This window comes from Grammomys surdaster, unplaced genomic scaffold, assembly GCF_004785775.1.
Source record: "Grammomys surdaster isolate TR1022 unplaced genomic scaffold, NIH_TR_1.0 193, whole genome shotgun sequence".
NCBI classification, from domain to species: Eukaryota; Metazoa; Chordata; class Mammalia; order Rodentia; family Muridae; genus Grammomys; species Grammomys surdaster.
This window is the reverse complement of record NW_021604638.1, coordinates 8,703,260-8,722,725: the sequence shown is the minus strand read 5'-3', so window position 1 is coordinate 8,722,725 and position 19,466 is coordinate 8,703,260. Positions and strand designations below refer to the sequence as shown.

At 51.1% G+C, this 19,466-nt stretch overlaps 1 protein-coding gene across 2 annotated transcripts in view; it reads right to left on the bottom strand.

Annotated features, from left to right (window-relative positions):
• The window catches only part of Sulf2 (sulfatase 2), an 80,352-nt gene that overhangs the window by 30,015 nt on the left and 30,871 nt on the right, over nt 1-19,466 (bottom strand). For both annotated transcript variants that reach the window (XM_028769529.1, XM_028769530.1), the window contains exon 3: nt 11,970-12,209. In XM_028769529.1, coding sequence (XP_028625362.1) covers nt 11,970-12,209 — 240 coding nt within the window. The remainder of the gene's footprint in view (nt 1-11,969; nt 12,210-19,466) is intronic.

Below are 19,466 nucleotides of genomic sequence, written 5' to 3'. Positions count from 1 at the left end.
ATGGATATTTGGGTGTATATGTGTGTATGTATGTGTGTATGTATGTGTATGCATGTATGCGTACATGAATGCAGTGTTGTGGTGAAGGTCAGATCTTCTGGAGCTGACTTACAGGCCTGACTTGGGTTCTGAGAACTGAACTCTCTCATCCCTTTAACCACACTGAGACATGCCTCCAGCTCTAGGAAGAGTTTCCTAATCTGCTGATTGGAGGCAGACTTCAGGCAGTCTGTGAACTTGAGTGGGAGGATTCGTGCCTGTTTACGTTCTTTAACCTCTAACTAGCATGCCCTACTATCCTGAGGGAAGGCTCTACACTCCACTGACAGGACCTGGACTAAGGCACCAGTGACATCAGGAACACCTACCTATCCCAGGAACTATCATCCTGGTACCAGACCTGCTCACCATCAGTGATGGAGCCTGGACACAAATGTGGAAAGAGGCACACATGCCAGTTTACAAGACACTTGGATATAACAGGCTTCCTTTATGACTCTGGGCATCTTGTTCCACCACTTACAGCGGCTTATGGAGTGTGCGTGATTTCTGATTATGCTGTTACAGGAAGGAAGCACATCTCCCCATTCATCTGCTTCCTATAGGAGCTTTACCTGAATGTTAATAAATACCAACCAGAAGGTGAGTAGGCCCAGGACTTCAGATCCCATCCCTGGCACCTGTAGTTCTAGAAGCATTCTAAACCGGGCAACGTTGACCTGCTGTCACTGGGTTTTGGGGCTGCAGGTGGGGACTCCTGGTCTGAGTGGCAGAGACAACCCCACTAAGCTGGGGGAGCTAGGGAGCAGAGCCACAAGAGAAGGTGGCCTTTGACAAAGTCCAGGCTGCTATAGCTATTACAGTGAGAGGCCACAGGCCTGAACTCTTCAGGTTTTTGGCAGACAAACCGTCTGGGCTGAAGAGGCAGGGGTATGTTAAATAAACCTCCCGAGTTCCCCCCAGTCTCAGGCTAGGCCAAGCCCTTTTGAGAATTGCAGCCAGCTCTGTTTCACTTAAGGCCGCTGCTCTCAAGGTTACCCTGTGGCTCGCTTTGTGTTTGAATGGTGAACTGCCAGAGCGCAGGATAAAACAACTAAAATCAACTCGGTTACATTCCGGATGCTGACAGGGGAGTGTTCTGACGTGAGAGGTGAGTGGAGGCAGAGGAAGATGGCAGGTGATGTTGTTTTAAGGGGCAGAGGGTTAGAGGCTGTGGGAAAAGCGGCCTTTCTGGTTAAGAGAGATCTCTACTGCCTGCCTTCCTTCCTTCTTCCCTCCCTCCTTCCTTTTTAGAGGCAGGCCCCTTGTAGCCGGTCTGGTCTGGTCTGGAAATAGCTGCACCACTAAGAATGACCTTGAACTCCCGATCCTCCTGCCTCTCCCTTCTGAATCCTGGGATCACAGCACGTGCCAGCAGGCCTGGTTTATGAGGTGCCGAGGGCTAAATCCAGAGCCCTCTACACAGCTCCCAGCTGAGCCACATCCTCAGCCCCCCCACCACTAGGTTTCTGTGGTGGAAGTCTGTTTTCTTTCTCTGTCTGGCATGCGTTCAAATACTCATCTTTGTATAACCGGGTAGAGAGTGTTAACTGACGCCCCAGAGAAGAGTGGGGATGTATCTGGAAAGTTCTCAACAGCAGGGGAGTGGGTGAAGTGTGTTTTATACAGAAGCAAGTACTAAGGTCCCAGGGCAGGAATGAGCGTACCAGAGAGAGGGCCAGGGCCTGTGCATGAACAGAACGGAAGAGCAAGAGGCAGGAGATGTGAACAGGGGAGCCAGTCAGAGAAGGAGCTGTGGGCTTATCCGAGGAACTCAGAACAGCTAGGGGAGGGTTTCAATCAGAGTGCAACTTTTTAAGGCATTCTCTGTTGTCCTCTTTGGGGACCAGGGGTGGCTGGCTAATCATGAGGAGAAAGAAGGGTCAGGCAGCTCACCAGCTCACTTCGGCCGACAGCTGAGGGCCGAGGGCTGAGTCCATTCCTTTCTAGGCGCCTTCTTTCTACCTGCTTGTTCCTAGTGGGTCTGTTGCTATGGAGAGAGCTTGGGTTGCAGATGACCCCAGGGCATCAGGCCAAGGCTGGGCAGTAGGTGCAGAGGACCTGGTGGGGGTTGCTCGAGTTTCTAGCTGAATGCAGGCTTCAGCCTCCCCTGCCAGACTCAGACAGCTGTAGCAAATGACAGAGTCCATTCATTTCCCGAAAACCTCGTTAGCCGGGAGGGAGGCTGGCGTCAGGGAGGGGAGGCTCTATGGCCTGTTGAATCACTATCAGGACAAACTGGCCCTGAACTCTCAAATCTGCCTCCGCTTTCTGAGTGTTTGCATTATAGGTGTGAACCCCCACACCTTTATGTAGGGATGGGGCTGCCTGCCCGCTAGGCGAGTGTGTGTGTGTGTGTGTGTGTGTGGTATGTGTGTGATGTGGGGTATATGTGTATGTGCTCATTCCTTTGGTGTGTGTGTGCGTGTGTATATATATATGTGTGATATGGTATGTGTGGTATGTGTGTGATGTGGGGTATATGTGAGTGTGCGCATTCCTTTGGTGTGTGTGTCTGTGTGTGTGATAGGCTGATGTCAGGTGTCTTCCTGGATTACTCTCCACCTTATATACTGAGGTAGGCTCTCTCACACTAACCTGGACTTCACCAGTTCTACCAGTTTGCTCCAGGGAGTTCAACTTCTTTGGAGACTGGGTTATAGATGGGCTCCTGGATCCTGCCTTCTACCATGGTGCTGGGGATCTGACCCGGTCCTTGTTTGCTTTCCCCACTAAACTATCTTCCCAGCCCTCTGCCTTGTCTCAACTACAGACTTGTGTGGAAGTGTGGGGCAGAGGAGGGGCAGAAAATTCACAGGAGCCTTTACAGCAGGATTGGAGGACCCATCAGCCACAGACAATTCTCATCGCCTCAGGGACCGTGACACATCAGACCCCTCGAAGCTGCTCTCTGAGGCATCTCACCAACGGCCCTTTCCTATAATAAGCAGTTGGTAAGCTTCCCATATTTCCTCCTAAAAGGAGTTCATGGTCGAAAACAAATTTCCTATGCCAGTCACCTCCCAGAGTTGAAAGAACATTAGAACAGTAATCTTCGAGAAAAAAAATAAAAGCTGGGAGATTTATAACAAAGGGACCCTGCAACCGGAAACGTCTCCAGCACATCCGTCAAGAAGACATGGGGTGGCAGTCAGGTGCCAGCAAGGAGACAAATTCCCTGGGAGGCTGCTGGTTCCCAGCGCAGGCTGGTGGGTGTGTGGCATTTGCAATTCAAATACTGGTTTGCCACTGCCATCAGGGACAGGATTTTCAGAAATAAGCAATCTCTTGGAAAAGTTTTGCGTTCAATTATAACAGCTTTCCTGTCAGATCTAACGCTGGGAAACTCTGAGCATGTTATAACTCTGCCAAAAAACTAAAACCAACCAATCATTGCGACCAACAAAAAAGAACCCCTCACACACACACACAAAAAAACCCTTCCTTATTTATATAGAAAATAGACTCAAATTCAATACGCAGAAAAATAAGCATAAACTATTTCACACAGACGAATGACTTGGTGGGCAGCGTAGAAGGCACGTGGACTGCAGAGCATCCATCCACCAAAGTCCCTTGCCTCAGGATGCAGCCAGCATCCTGTATCACACTGCTCTCATGGATTTTACCCATAGGGGGCGCTGTGCTTCTTTGAGAAAAAGACTTGCAATTAGGTGATCTGGAGCCTAGTATCCCCTCTCTCCCATGTGCTTGGTGTGAGTTAGCCTCCTGTTTGAAGAGTTAAAACCTGGTGGGCACGCATGGGGGCACACAGCTATGGGAGTCGCACCACTGGGGAGGTATTAGTAGGCACATTGCAAGTTCAAGGGCCGCCTGGTTACATAAGAAGACCTTGTTTCAAACATCAAACAAAACGTAGAGGTAGTAGGCGTTGGGTACTGAAGCCTTTCTTCTGTCCCATGTCTACTGAAGTCAGGCCTGAGGGTGACTTTGGTAGGGAGGACAGTGACCAGTGCGGGATGAACATATAAGCCATATTGTGACTCTCCAGATACCCACTCTGATCCCTGGTATCTGCACAGTGGTCTGAACCCTGGCTTCTGTGATCAAGTTAAGAGAAGCTTACATCAGGTCAGGGGGAACTGCAGGCCAGTGCTGTCAACGGGGAAATCTGGACACACATGCCTGGGTCTGAGAACCGTGAGGAGACAGAGGCAGAAAATGGGGAGTCTGGGATATGGAGAGCAGAGGAGGCTGGAACAGAAGTCCCTTGGGGACGGCTGATTTGGGATGTCAGAGGAGAAGCTTTTCTTGCTTTAAGCTCTTGGGTTGTGGCCCTGGGTCTCTACAGTGCTAGGGAACCTGTGTGTGACTGAGGGAGGCTGAGAGACAGACAGGGCTCAGAGGGACACCTGGACCCCCTCCCATACCTCAAACTCAGGAATTGAGGACACACACTCGTGCTTACTCCACTTTTTCCTTACTTGTGTGTGGTATGTGCATGCGTACATATGTATTCATGTCTGTGCATGTATGTAAGCATATGTGTACTTGTGAGTGTGGAGGCCAGAGACCCATATCCGGTATCTTCCTTAATCATTCAGCCTTTCTCTCTCCAACAGATGGCAACTTTTTTTTTTAACATTTATTGTGTGTGTGTATGTATGTGTGTGTATGTGTGTGTGTGTGTGTATGTGTGTGTGTGTGTGTGTGTTTGTGGGAGGTGCATTGTGCCACAGCACATGAGTGGAGACCAGAGGACAACTTGCAGGAGTTGGTTCTCTCTTTCTACTATGTGGGTTCTGGGGACCAAACTCAGGCCATCACATCAGGCTTGGCGACAAGCACCTTTACCTGCTGAGCCATCTTGCTTGCCTCTCTACCTTTGTATTCAAGCCATTTCTCACTGAACCCGAAGCTCCCCAATTGGCTAGGCTGGCCTGCTAATGATCCCCAAGGATCCTTTTGTCTCTGTCTCTCCAGAGCTCCTGAGAGGCAGGACCTGCCACACCTAGCTTTTTACATGGGTCCTGGGGAAGAAACTCCTCGTTCACTGGTTCATTAAGAGCGAGCGCTTCACTGGCAGAACAGTCTCCCAGCCCCCATGCTTCCCCCCCCACCCCCACCCGGAGACTTTCACCTCCTGAATTTGTGGGGCCTGGTCACACCATGCTTGGCGTGATGCATATTATGGGCACTGGGCAACTTACTTATGTCATAACACTGCTGTATAGAAGGGGAAACTGAGTCTCAGGGGAAGCATCTCAGCTCATAGTCTCACAAGTAACGTTAGAGCGAGGGCCTGGGTGACTCACTTATGTAAATCTTAAAGATGTTGAAGAAAAGGCTAGAGACTTAGGGCTTAAGGGAGTTTGGGGATTAAAAAGAAGATTAATTTTATATGTATGAGCTATATGTATATATATGTACTGCAGGAAAGCCTGGTCCACATGGAGGCCGGAGAGGCCCCATGATCCTCTGGAACTGGAGTCAGGGTTTTATGAGTCACGTTGTGAGTCCTGGGAACCAAATCCAGGCCCTGTGTGTACAGAAGTGTCAATTGCTCTTAAGCCCCAAGCCATTTTGTTTTAGACCAGAGGTTCTCAAGCTGTGGGTTGAGACCCCTTTGCCAAACCTGTATTTCCAAAAATATTTACATGATGGTCCCTAATAGTAGCAAAATTACAGTTATGAAATAGCAACAAACTAATTTTATGGTTGGGGGTCACCACAACATGAGGAGCTGTATTAAAATGTCACAGTGCGTGGAAGGTTGAGAAGCACAGTGTTAGATGGTCTCATGTAGCCAAGGCTAGTCTCTCGTGTAGCCGAGGCTAGTCTTGGACTCTATGTAGGTGAGGATGAGCTTAAACACCTGATCCTCCCGCCACCACCTCCTGTGTGCTTGCTGTGCTTGGCTCAGTTAAAGGACATTGAGCTGGATCCGAGAGACAGATATGGCAGGAGAAGCTAGCCCTTCACTGGGCTGCATGACCCAGGCAAGGCCCAGACAGACCCCCATGCTGAGAGGTAAGTCCTTCAGGGGAGGCTCCTACTGCAAGAAGAACCCAGACTCAGGGGCAGATGGGGACTCTGCAGCCACAGGTCATAAGGGTCATGTGCGGGTGGGCAGGTGAGGTGCAGCTGGACTGGGAAGAACAGCACTGTGTGTGTGCACACACTCAAGTGTGTCCCTGTGTGCACTCAGGGGAAAGGAAGCCGGCAGCAGACTAGCAGGAGGAAGGCCAAGGGAGAGAAGGCTGCCATTGTGAAGGTAGGGACAGCTGCACCAGGGTCCAGAGAAGCATCCAGGACAGCTGAAGTCTCCCCTGTGTAAGCAGAGATAAAGGAGAAGCAACCCATGCAGGGAGAGGAAGTGATGGGGTGGGTTGCTATGAGAGCCCATCCAAGCACCTACTGTGTGGGCCAGGCTGTCTGGGGCCTGGGAGGGACTTGGCAGTTTAGAAGCCAGACAGTCAACAAGCCATGTAGGAGAAAGGGCCGGAACAAGAGTTAGAGGAAGCAAGAATCAGGGCAGGGAGCACAGACTGGGGTAGGCAGAGGGCAGAGACAGGGGTGAGCAGGGGGCAGAGACCGGGGTGGGCAGGGGGCAGAGACTAGGGTGGACAGGGGGCACAGACCAGGGTGGGCAAGGGGCAGAGACTGGGGAGGGCAGGGGGCACAGACAGGGGTGGGCAGGGGGCAGAGACCGGGGTGGGCAGGGGGCAGAGACTGGGGTGGGCAGGGGGCAGAGACCGGGGAGGAGGTGGTAACATCAGGGACCACAAGATGAACAGACAGATCCCTGACATCAGGCTTTGAAGGGAAAGAAAATGAGTAAGAAGATGGGGTACTGGGGTGTTCACAGAGGGTCCCCTGAGGAGAGGACACAGGAACACAGACTTGAGGAAATACACGCAAGCAAGGTGTGTTGAAGATTCTGTAGAGCAGTGGTTCTCAGCCTTCCTAATGCTGCGACCCTCTAATGCAGTTCCTCATGCCGCGGTGACCCCATACCATAAAATTATTGTCACTACATGCAATCATACTATTTATGATTGTCTTAGGCGACCCTCCCAGAGGGGTCACGACCCACAGGTTGAGAACCGCTGCTTTAGATGAGGGGTCGAGCAAAGGCCCCGACGTGTGTGCCAGGTCCACTGTCGGAGCAACAGGAAGCAATCCCTGTGGGTGGAGTGGCTAACAGTGAAGGAGGAGCCCAATAGAAGCTGGACAAGGGGGACAGCTCCTGGGGAACCCTGTGGCAGCTTTGGGGGCGTGTCTCCATCCCTAGTGGGTGTGGCCTGTGCAGAGGAGCAGCAGGGGTTCCGACGGAACCGCACTGTTTGCTGTGGGGGATGGGGAAGGGCAGACCTTGGGGCTTAAGGTGGGAACAGAGCGGTTGGTGGACTGGACGGCTGGCTGAGGAGGGTGGTGTGGGGAGCGGACGGACAGGAAAGCAATGGAGGGACTGAGCGCATATTTCAGGAAGAATGAAGGGGTTTGTTGATGGACTGCTCGTGATAGGAAGGAAAACATGTCAAGCATGGGTTTACGGGCTTGGCCTGAGTGAATGGAAAGTTAGAAGTGCCATGGGGGGGGGGGCTGTGCGCAGCCATAGGGAGGGGGTGACAAAACGAAGAGGTCATGCTGGGCATGGTGGGTTGGTGGGCAGACCGTCAGGGTGCCTAGTGCCAGGCCTGGCCATGTGAGGGCCTCCTCAGGTATCAAGGCACCAAGGCTACCGTGTGGTGGCCATCGGCGGTGAATGATAGGAGTCTAAGTCCTCAGCCAGTGTCCCTCCCCAGCTCTGTGGGAGAAGACTGGAAAGAACTGGGATCCACCGGACAGTCTGAAAACAGCACCCCCAGGGGGGTCTTGACAGAGCCCAGACTTCTAATGAATGGCCTGTTCTCAGCTCCCCAGGAACATTCCAGAACGTGTAGGAGGCATGCAGAAGGTGCATTACCATCCCCACTGAAGCCTGGCAGGCACATAACCACGTGGTAACTGCTGGACACAGATTGTGTGGAGAGAGGCCTTAGCTGGCATCTAACTGGCAGAAAGTGCTGGAAAAGGCTCTTTATCCCCCACGGAGCAGTGTTTGGAAATCTGAGACTGGTGGTCCAGTCTCTCCACCTCCCCCACTGTGTCTTCTCAGGGAATTGGGGGCTGGGAACACACATGCACTTACGTCTGTCAGCACAGCCAGGGCTGCTGGTAGCTAGCTCACCTGGGTAGAGGTGGGAAAAGTACATGCGAAAACATTGGCTAGGCTGTGGGTGCTCAGAGGACACCCTAGTCTCTGAGACTCTCCAGTCTCTGATTCGACGGGAGCCACAGCCAGAAACTTCCACTAACTAGTGGGAATTTATTCTATTGAAACCCAGGACCTCTGGCTTCAGCTCTCCTGTGTTCCTTGCAGACATGAGCAGTGCAGACACAGTCTGAGAGGACCGAGCGTGCCCGCTGATCTTTTAAGAGAGGCAGGATGCGAAGTTAACTGAAGTGGTGCCAGAAGACTTGGGCCCGGGACAGACAATAAGCTGGTGTCTGGGCTCATTAAAGCATGTCTGTCAAGCAGGACCGCAAGGTGACACACTCAGCCCTGGAGAGACTCAACTGTCAACAGGGCCCAGAGGGATCCTCAGAAAGACGCCCCCTCATCCTCAGATCCCTGTAAAGGGAGGACGACAGTAGGAAGGGACAACACGTCACACTATCTGATGTTTGTGGCACAAATTACTCTCTTCCCAACAGGGATTGAATAGTTTATGTGCTTCAGACATTGACCCACTGCAGTTAGAGCCAAAGCTTTGATACACAGCTCAGGCTGGGGCTGGGGCTGGGGCTGGGGCTGGGGCTGGGGCTGGGGCTGGGGCTGGGGCTGGGGCTGGGGCTGGGGCTAGGGTTCCATTGCAGGAAACCCTGGGCTCCACACCCAGCACCAGATAAATCAGGCATGAGGGCTCACCCTGTCACCTCAGCATTTGGGAGGAGGAGGAGGAGGAAGAGGAGGAGGAGGAGGAGAAGGAGAAGGAGAAGGAGGCAGCAGATGGATCAAAAGTTCTAGACCAGTCCTAGAAACTCAACGATTTGGAGGAGGCTATGCAGGGTCTGTCTCAGAAAATAAGTTATTGTCGAAATGTGCTTTGTATTTTCTTTTAAAGTTAATATGAATTAATTACATCACACATATATGAGTGTTCTGTTTGAGTGCATGAGTGTGTACCATCAATGTGCATGGTGCTTGTGGAGGTTAGAAGAAGGCGTTAGATGCCCTGGAACTGGAGTTGTAGATAGTTGTGAGCCACCATGTGGCTGCTGGGAAGCAAACCTCAGTCCCTAGAGGAACAGCCAGTGTTCTTACCTGCTGTGCAATCTCTCTGGTCCTCATCTCTGTCTTTGTATCCCTTAGTGGTGAGAGAGTACAGATATGCGGTATCAGGCCCGCTAGCTTTCTTTTCTCTCCTACCCCGCTCCCTCCATTCTTCTCTTTCTGCCTCCCTTTCTGGCTATCCTCAAACTTGGTATGTAGCAGAGGTTGACCTTGAACTCTTGATCCTCTGGCTTCCATCCCGGGAACTGGGATTACAGGGTTGTACAGGCTTGAAGCTGAGCGCGGCTGTAGCTTCATTTTTTAGACTGGCTCTGTTAACAGCCCCCTGCACTATGAATTTTGGCATCTGTCTTCCTGAGCTCAGCTGACCATCTGGATTCAAGGACATCACTAACACAAATGGTTAAGAACTGTTGCTGGACTGAGCATCTCCTCCCTCAGGATCTGTTTTCAGTGGTACAAAGACCTACCCAGAGTAAAGACTACATATCCCAGGCTCCTTTGTAGCCACCAGTGCTCACGCTCACATATCTTGTTTCTCACCAATGGGAAGTAAGGGGAAACAAGAACCTGATCTGTGGACCAGCTCTTGGATCAAGGCCACCAAGGTAGCAACGGATTTAGATGAGAGCCGTAAGCAGCAGACACCCCACTCCCTCAGCCAGACTTAAACCTACCCTAGATGCCCAAATGGATGGATATAGGCTTTGACTGACAAGTAGGCTAGGACTACTGACTTTGTCCTTGGAGGTTTACATGTGTACCATAGAAAACGAACATAAGCCACACAAGTTTTACCACTGAGCTATATCCCCAGCCCACGTGTCATGTTTCATTTTGAGGTACAGTGTCACTGATTAGCCCCAGAAACCTTGAACTTATGACCTTCCTGCATCAGACCCCCAGCAGCTGGATGACCCTCCTGCATCAGCCCCCCAGCAGCTGGATGAGGTACCTGGTTTGGTGACTGTCTACTTTGATGGTCATTCCTTTCTTTCTGCTTCCCGTGTGACTCTGATACGGACTTTCGCTCTACCATAAATCCCATAGTTTTATGGGATTAGTAATTCCCCCTTCTGTTTGACAGGCTGTCCCCACACCTCTGAGTTCCCGTGGCCTCGGTTTCTGTTTTGATTATACCACACAAACTTCTCATTTCACGACTCTCCCAGAAGTCTTTGTGGGAGGTGTGGTCTTTCTGCCTTCCGGGTGACTGGCCTGATGAACACTTTTGGGAGTCTCACTATTCATCTGTTTCCATATATCCATTCCAGCCAGAGCTGTTCAGAGCACTTGAGCCATACCTGCCCACAAATACATCTCTGCCTACAGCTTTCCATTTTTAAAGATGGAGTTTCTCGAAATTGAGAGATTTTACTTTAAGAAGTTCAAATGTAGAGATGTTTGACTTTGAGCTCGTATGAGTATCATTTCTAGCCCTGAATGGCAGCTGCACCCTCCAATAGAAGCTGCCGCCCTACTATGTCCGTCTCTATCCCGATCCCGGCAATATTCAGGCCTCCCAACCATCTAAAGCACTGGTCCGCAGAGACGTCTAACGCATGCTCTCCGCAGGGCCCCCAGCCATCGATCGGGGTCTGTACCTCCACACTCATGAAGACTTGCCCATGTAGAGGAGCTGGTTTTTACAGCGGAACCTGCTCTGGAGATGATTCTGTGCTGGGAGGAGCATGTAGGGAGTAAACAGCTCCACCCACTCCCGCTGGGCATCTGAAAGCCAGCCTGGCCCTGACGAATGGCTGCAGGTCATCTACAGGAGGTGTCTGGTCCTTCCTTGCTCCCACTCAAAACAACGTGGCGTCACTACGAAGGGCTTGCAACATCCGAGCCGTATCATCTGGTTTCACAACTGCCCAGGCTGCTTGCCAAGGTGGAGAATTTTTGTTTTTGTTTTTTGTGTTTTGTTTGTTTTAAAACTCAAGCAAGTTCAGTGAGTTGAGTCTCGGGGATTTGGCAAGGGGAAGGTGGCTGGGCTGGGACTACAGATTGACCTCAGGTGTCAGCCTAGCGAGCGGCCTTTCGAACTCGCCACAGTACCTCGGTCAAGTAAGCAACAAGGACATCCTGACACACGTCACAGTTCAGTCAAAGGTCTCTCACCATGGCAACCTCTTCGTCATCTTGGTCACTCCCACAATGGACTGCTAAGTCCCCCATGTCTGTCCCTTCCTCTCTAACTCCAACCTCAATATTCTGGAACCTTCTCTCATGCAGATGGTCTCAGTCAATAAAACAGTTTTAAAAACAGAAACCTTGAACTCATGCAGGGATATCTTGTGACCTCCCTGACAAAGAATTCACAATCTCCTTGGACTCTCTATTTTTCAAAACTCTAGTTTCTTTGAAAAGGCTGTTTTCTGAACCTACTTCAGACACATCTACTATGTGCATATAGAAATGAGCTCAAAAAACAAAACAAAACAAAACAAAACAAAACAAAACAAAAAAACTTTCAATGGGAAATGAAACCTCTTCTGTGCATGACCCAGACTTATCTTGGGGAACCAGTGCAGTGTGGAGGTCACACCCAGAGAAGCTCATCTCGGGCACAAGAGGCCACCTGTCCCTTGAGTAGGCCCCAACAGCATCTCCCCACCCTGGTCCTCACCTGTCCGGTATCCTGTGCTGTTGAGGTACACGGCAAAGGTGCGGCTCTCGTGCTGTGCCTGCCAGGAGGGTGAGGAACAGTTCTCATTGTTGGTGTAGGTGTTGTGGTTGTGAACGTACTTGCCGGTGAGGATGGAGGAGCGAGAAGGACAGCACATGGGTGTAGTCACGAAGGCGTTGATGAAGTGTGCCCCGCCCTGCTCCATGATACGCCTTGTCTTGTTCATCACCTGCATGGAGCCTGCAAGCAAGGGGTACTTGTGAGTCATGTGACCTGCTGGGGGGACCTCTTTAGGGGGCTTCAAACCCTGAGCCTGGAGCTGCAGGCAAGCTTAGAAAATCCATGGGCTTACATGGGCCAGACCCCTCACCCCTAACTCAACCAGGAAAGCCCTGGTCTCAGCGCCACTGACAGTGGCATTGGGTACAAACCTGCTTTTACCTTGAGTCTGATTCAAACCCTGTTTTGTACCTAAACAGAGTGTCTTTTCTGCAGAGTGCTAATATACACAGACTTTTTTTTTTTTAGCAGTCACAAATGCAGATAGGATTAGGCTTTGTTTTGTTTGGAAGTGGCCCAAGAATTATCCACTGAACTGAAGTCTAGTCTAGCCAAGCCCCAGCCAGTCTCTCTGACACTTGTAACCTCCTCCATGGTGCCTCCTGTAAGTATTTGGAGTCCATACCCCGCTACTTTTAAAGGTAACCTATCTGCCCGAGAGGTCCTGGGCCTTCAGCTCCTGGACCCTTCATATCCTGGGCTCTCCCTCTCCTGGACCCCTCCAGCTTAGGAAATCCATGGGCTTGCATAGGCCAGATCCTGCTCCCCAACCAACCCAACCAGGAAGGCTCTGGTCTCAGGCCCCCTAGACAGTTTGTACTGGGTACAAACCCTGCTTTTAAGTACCTTGAGTCTAGGTTCAAACCAGGCTTTATACATAAACAGAGCTCCTGGACATAACAGAGCTGTACATAAACAGACCCAGGACCCTCCATATCCTGGCCTCCCTCTCCTGGGCCTTCTAGCTCCTAGCGTTCTCTAGCTCCTGGACCCCCCAGCTCCTGGGCCGTTCATTTCCTGGGCCCTGCATTTTCTGGATCATTCATACCCTGGGCCCTCAGGCTCCTGGGCCTCTGATCCCCTAAACGAGTGTGACAGGGCCTTTAGCCACACCAAGCATTGAGGGTTCATCCCTGACTGTTCTTGTTACTCAGTGCAGGTGAGCAGGAGACAAAGAGATGGGTATGTGTGGAGGCCTACTGTGTGTGGGCTGGGACCTCGCTGGTAGCACAGAGTAAGTGTGCAATGTCCGGGTGGAGAGCAGATGTCAAACTGCACACTGAGGGTAGAGGCTAAACAGTGAGATCTACTGGAACATTCCATGCATGTCTTTCCTCCCTTCCTTCTACGGCCAGCCTCATCTTCCCCTTTCCCTTGCAATTCTTTTGTGCAGGATCTCACTATGTAGCACAGGATAGCCTGGAACTCACAGACAAGCACCTGCCTTTGCTTCCCAAGTGCCACCATATCCAGCCAAGTTTTGTTTATATTTATTTACCCTGTGTGTGTGTGTGTGTGTGCGTGCAAACTCCTGCATGCCATGCCATGTATGTAGAGATCAAAGGTGAACTTGAGGGGGGCTGGTTCTCTCTTTCATGGTAGGGTTTTAAGCTCTGACTTTTAGCTGAACACATCCAGTGATCTGGGATCTGCTGCACTCCATACCACAGCACAGTCTGCAGTGGGTGTCAGCCTCACCTCCTAGATCACATGTATTTAACAGGCCCTGGAAGTCTCTGTGTTACAGCCTGCTAATTGGTCTGAGCTTTGGGACCACTGGCCTGTCCCTGGGGTGGCGAGTAGCACTCACAATTGATCTAATTACTAAAACACGGGTCAACTCTCTGTATCCGTGACATGCAAAGTTATTTTTCAAAGTGTCCTTTTCCTGAATCGGAAGCGCAGCAGGGGCACTTGGTGACGGGTGGGGCCACACAGTGGGGAAGGTGGCAGATGAGAGCTCAGTCCCAGGCTTATCCATGGCAGAAGCAGGGCGGTGAATGTCACCTTCACCAAGGCCTGGTGATGGTGTCCTGGGGAAGCTGAGAGTCCCCATGTCTTTAAATGACTCTTGGGCCCCTTGGGGACAGAAGTGTTCTCTTATCATGACATTGATAGGGTGCCATGGGGCTTCCCTCCAATCCCTAGAGGTGTCCTTTTGGGTGATATCCATGCTGATCACATGCAGGGACAGTTTGTGGAGAGATGACGGGCAGGCGGTCCTAACTGGCTTCCTCTACGTGAAGCAAGTGTCAGCTTCTCCTAGGGTTAGGAAGAGCCGGTTCACTATGATGTGGTTCTGTCTGGTGGTATTAGGGGTGTGGTTGTGAGTGGAACTGGGAGGGGACAGAAACCTAGAGTGTGGCAACACCATGATGCAAGCCAGAATCTTCCACCCTTGACGCCACCTACCTGTCTACTGACACCTGGTGGGTCACATCAGAGTCGAGCTCTGGAAGCCCTTCCCTCCCTTCAGTGACTCAGACAACATCTGGCTGTTCCTGGGGCCAACATTTGAAATGCTGTACCATCCAGTGAGCCAGCCCCCTGCTTTCTGCAGCCATAGACCTTTGGAGCTTGCCAGCTCCCTTTGGGCAGGCAATAGTTCCTCTCCCCAAGACTAGGGCTATTATTTCCCACTTAGGTGACATGCCCAGGGGTGAAGCCAGCACCTTCTCATTTTAATACCCCTCTTAGCAGTATGCAGCCACAGGATCTCCACTTTGTTCTCAGATTCACTAAGAGCCCTGGTCCTGCTTTTCCCTCTGTATGAATAAGGTTCCCAGCACCCATGCAGCTGATACACACACACACACACACACACACACACACACGCACACATACACATACATGCACATATGTGCACACACATACACATCACAGATGTATGCATGCACACAAGTATGCATACACACACACACATGCACACACACGCATGCACACATACATGCACATATGCACACACACATACATGCACATATGCACACACATGCATGCATACATACACACATGCACACATACACATACATGCACATATGCACACACACACATGCATGCACACATACACACACATGCACATATGCACACATACACATACATGCACATATGCATGCACACAAGTATGCATACAAACACACACACATGCACACGCACACACACACACACCAGCGGCACCATCCTGGCTATGTGTGCTCCTTCCTGGCCCACTGTTCTGTACGTCTTCCTTGGTTTGGGCTTATAGCCCCACACTGCTGTCTCCCACCCTTCCTTCCTCCATCCATCCTACCTGCCTCCTGGCTATAGTTCCTGCTGCTCTAGCAGCACCTATAGTTCCACCTCATAGCTGTTCCCTCCTCCATTATTTTTCTTACATGTTCCCTTGTGCTATGTATGGATGGGACAGACCCTCCATGGTTCACAGACCTCCAGAGAGAGAACAGAACAGCTGTCTGCAGGTGCTCAGCCTCTGGGGACCCGAGCTGGCTCCACAAACCACCAGACCCCTCCTGGAAGCTCTGGAAAGAACCCAAAAATCTGCATTAATGAGAAGCCAGCAGTCTTCGGGGCCGTCTCTTACGTTTTAGGGCTGAAAGCTCAGGGTTCCATTTCTCCTCTTGGCAGCTCCACACCCTCTCCCTACCTGGCAGCTCCTACTGGGGAAGAGCTGGGGCAGGCAGTCACAGGAGTATAGTTCTCAGGGCCAGAATGACAGCTGGTCTGTGTGGAAAAGCACAGCACACTGCGTCCCTCACAGACAGTGACCTGCTTTATTGAAAGGGCCCCAGTGTCGGGCTATAAAACCCACTTCTGTAATGTGAAAACATATGACCTAATGGCTCACAGGACTAATGGCCCTTGGCCAGGAAGACATAGCCACACACAGGGAACGGGGCCAGCTTTCATGTTCCATGTGAGGTGGCCAGCCAACCCAAACTTAGGTTGTCCAACACAAATCTGGGGACATATAGACAAAAAACAGGCTTGGTTTCTTCCTTGACCAAACCTTGCCCCAACACAGGGCCAGAGTGAGGTTAGCCTGACATCTCTTGGTGTGATTCTGATGGGCAGTCCTTCACAGTGGGACAAACTTCAGGGCCTCAAACCCTTGACTACAAAATATCCCTACAACCTGTAACTACTCACTCTTCGTGTGAATACTGCATGGGGTGCTTAGCATACATTAGTGTGCGCATGCGCACGCACAGGTGGGCACGTAGGCATTTGGAAGCCTGAGATGAAGGTTGGCGTCTCTTTCAAATGCTCCCCACCTCACCTTTTGAGACAAGGCCTCTCACTGGACTCAAAGCTCACTGACTGGCCAAAATTGATGGCCACTGAGCGATGGAGAATCTGCTGTCTGCCCCTCTCCCCCATTTCCCTCCTCCTGAACCAGGGTTACAGGTAGGCGTAAGTGTGTCACACCCGCATTCTCCACACGGGTGCAGGGGATCCGAGGTCACATCCTCATGCTGTGTGGTCGGCACTTGACCAACTGAGGTATCTCCTCGGTTGTCTGAGTCTTTATTTGATGAAACCCTTCACTCTGACCCTCGGAACTAAGATTATGGATGGGACACCCTCACTGCCTTTTTTTTTTTAAAAATGCATTGAACAATGAGTTTGCAGGGAATAGAGCCACGGTTTACTGGGTTGGACTGGAGACCAGTTGGTAGAGTACTAAGCATTCGAAAAGCCCTGTTCGACCTCTGGGCATCTTCCTGTAATCTCAGCATTGAGAGGTGGAGGCAGGAAGATCAGATGCTACCCTCAGCTATGAAGCAAGTCTGCACGCACACACAGACACACAGAGACACACAGAGACACACACAGACAGACAGACAGACACACACGCATGCACGCACACGCACAATAAAAGTCCGTGTTTGTTGATCTAGCCTGTGAGGTTGTCTGTCTCTGGCACCGCCATGCTGAATTAGCTTGTGTTTATTTTTACAGTGTTTGATGATAGAACCCAGGCCTTTGAACATTCTAGACAAGAAATCTGCACGGAGCCCTAGCTTCATTTGCTCCTATAAAGACCTGAGTCAGAGTACCAGCTAAGTACAGGGACTTAGCAGGTGCCAAAGACTGACTTCCCTCTCTTTATATGTGTGTGGACACATGTACAGGTGGACCTACCTGAATATGGAAGCCATAGGCTTACATTTAGGTGTCCTTCTCAGCTGCTTCCTAACTTGTCTTTTGAGACAGGCTCTCTCATGGAACCTGCGGCTTGCCAATGTGGGAAGACCGAGCTTGCCAGTTGAGCCTCAGCCTCTCCAGCATTTTCTGGCTTTTCTGTGGGTGCTTGGGGATGGAACTTGGGTCTTCATGTTTGTGTGACAAGGACTTTTAACAACTGAGCCATCTTTCCAGTCCAGGGACTTTCAGGACTGAAAAGATGAGCTGACCTTTCGCCATTCCTGGTGCTGAAGCAGCTCTTGTCTGATCCCTTCCCCAGAGACTTGCTACCCTGGGTTGGGGTGGGGTGTATGCCACCCCCATGCAATAAACTCCTCAGGCTCTTTGGACAGGTATCTAAGATGATGCCGACCTATGCTTGCTTGTTTTACATCGTGGGGAAACAGAGTCTTTGAGGGTGGGGCCTCCTTGGGAAAGTGGTGGGAGGTAGATTGTTATGGGGGACAAACACAACCAGGGTTAGTAACCTCGGAGTCTTGACGCTAATCTGCATGTGAGCACCCTAGCTCTTGCCTGGACCACTGCACTAGACGCTTAAGTCATCTGTGCTGTTCTTTCCTCAACAGACAGAGAGCAATTTCTAACAAATTAAGCAATGTCGTCACAATCCTCCCGGCACTCTCCCTGAACACCTGCCTCCTCCAGAGCAAAGGGCAAAGTCCACCGTGCTGGTTTTGCGTCAACTTGGCACAAGCTAGAGTCAGAGAGGAAGGAGCCTCGGTTGAGGAAATGCCTCCATGGGATCCAGCTGTCAGGCATTTTCTCAATTAGGCCCAGCCCACTGTGGGTGGAGCCATCCCTGGGCTGGTGGTCCTGGGTTCTATGAGAAAGCAGGCTGAGCAAGCTATGAGGAGCAAGTCAGTAAACAGCACCCCTCCATGGCCTCTGCGTCAGCTCCTGCCTCCAGGGTCCTGCCCTGACTTCCTGTGGTGAGGAACAGCAATGTGGAAGTGTAAGCTGAATAAACCCTTTCCTCCTCAGCTTGCCTTTGGTCTTGATGTTTTGTTATATGGATAGAAACAGTAACTAAAATGTCTATCTTCGGCTGATAGAACCTCAAAGGACCTGGTAAGTCACTGTCCTGATCATCCCGCCTTTCCCTCTTAGGCTACTTCACCCTTCTAGCCACAGTGGAAACACGCACAGTGGAAACATCCCTGTCTCAGGACCTGTACACCAGCTGCCATAGCTCCAACCCTCAGAACACTCAGGTTTCTTCAAATCTCCTATGAGCGCCTTCGAGGCTCCTGCTGGGTGGCCTTAAGATCGCTCTATCCTCCGATTTTCTCCACTGACTCAGGAGGAAGGGTTATGTTTGTTCCGAGTTATTTCAAACTTTCCAAGCGCTGTTTCAGGGAACTGAGCACACGGGCTGTCAGTGGGTGTGCCTCTGGCCTCATGGGAATGCCCATGGCCTTCTCTCTCTGCTTTTATCTTAGCCACAGATAAGCCAGCACAGAATGTTCCAGTGAGGGCCTTTGGGTAAAGACCCCCACCTCTCTGTGGAGACCGAGGTATCTGTGAATAACACAGGGGAAGTCACAGTTGAAGGCCACAGTCAGGCTGCTCGAGCACTTAGTCATGTCTTCTCAGTGTCTGAAGAATGTGGCTCCCCATCCATATTTGGAAAAACAGGACCTTTTCCTGGGATATCATAGAGGCTTCTAGAGCACTTGACTTGACACTGTGTGCTCTTGTCTCTGTAACAAATCCCAAGCACTGTGGCTGGGCGGCCATGTTGAAATGACGGTGAATACATTAATACCCTCAATTGAAATGCTTCCTCCGATTAGTGAATGCATCATGGTTCCAGGAGCTGCTGTGGTGGTTCAATGGGTCAAGTGCCAGCCACGCCTGCATTAGGATCTGAGCTCCGTTCCCAGTACCACATAAAAAAGCCAGAGGTGGTGGTATGTGCCTGTAATCTCAGTAATTGTGTGTGTGTGTGTGTGTGCACGAATGTGTGGGGGTGGTGGCAGGGTGGTACCGGTAGTGGTTGAGGTGGTGGTTTTAGGGGTGTTCGTGATGGGGGTGGAGGTAGGAAGATCAGGAGTTCAGTCATCATAATTGCATGGCAAGTTCAAGAGACCCTGTTTCAAAAACCAAACCAACCAACCAACCAAAGCAGGGCTAAGGAATCCGTGCAGTGGTGGAATGCTGAGCCCAGTGTGTCCAAACCCCAGCACCACCTGAGCCAGAGACACTGCTGGAGTGTTGAGAAAACTGAATGGATGG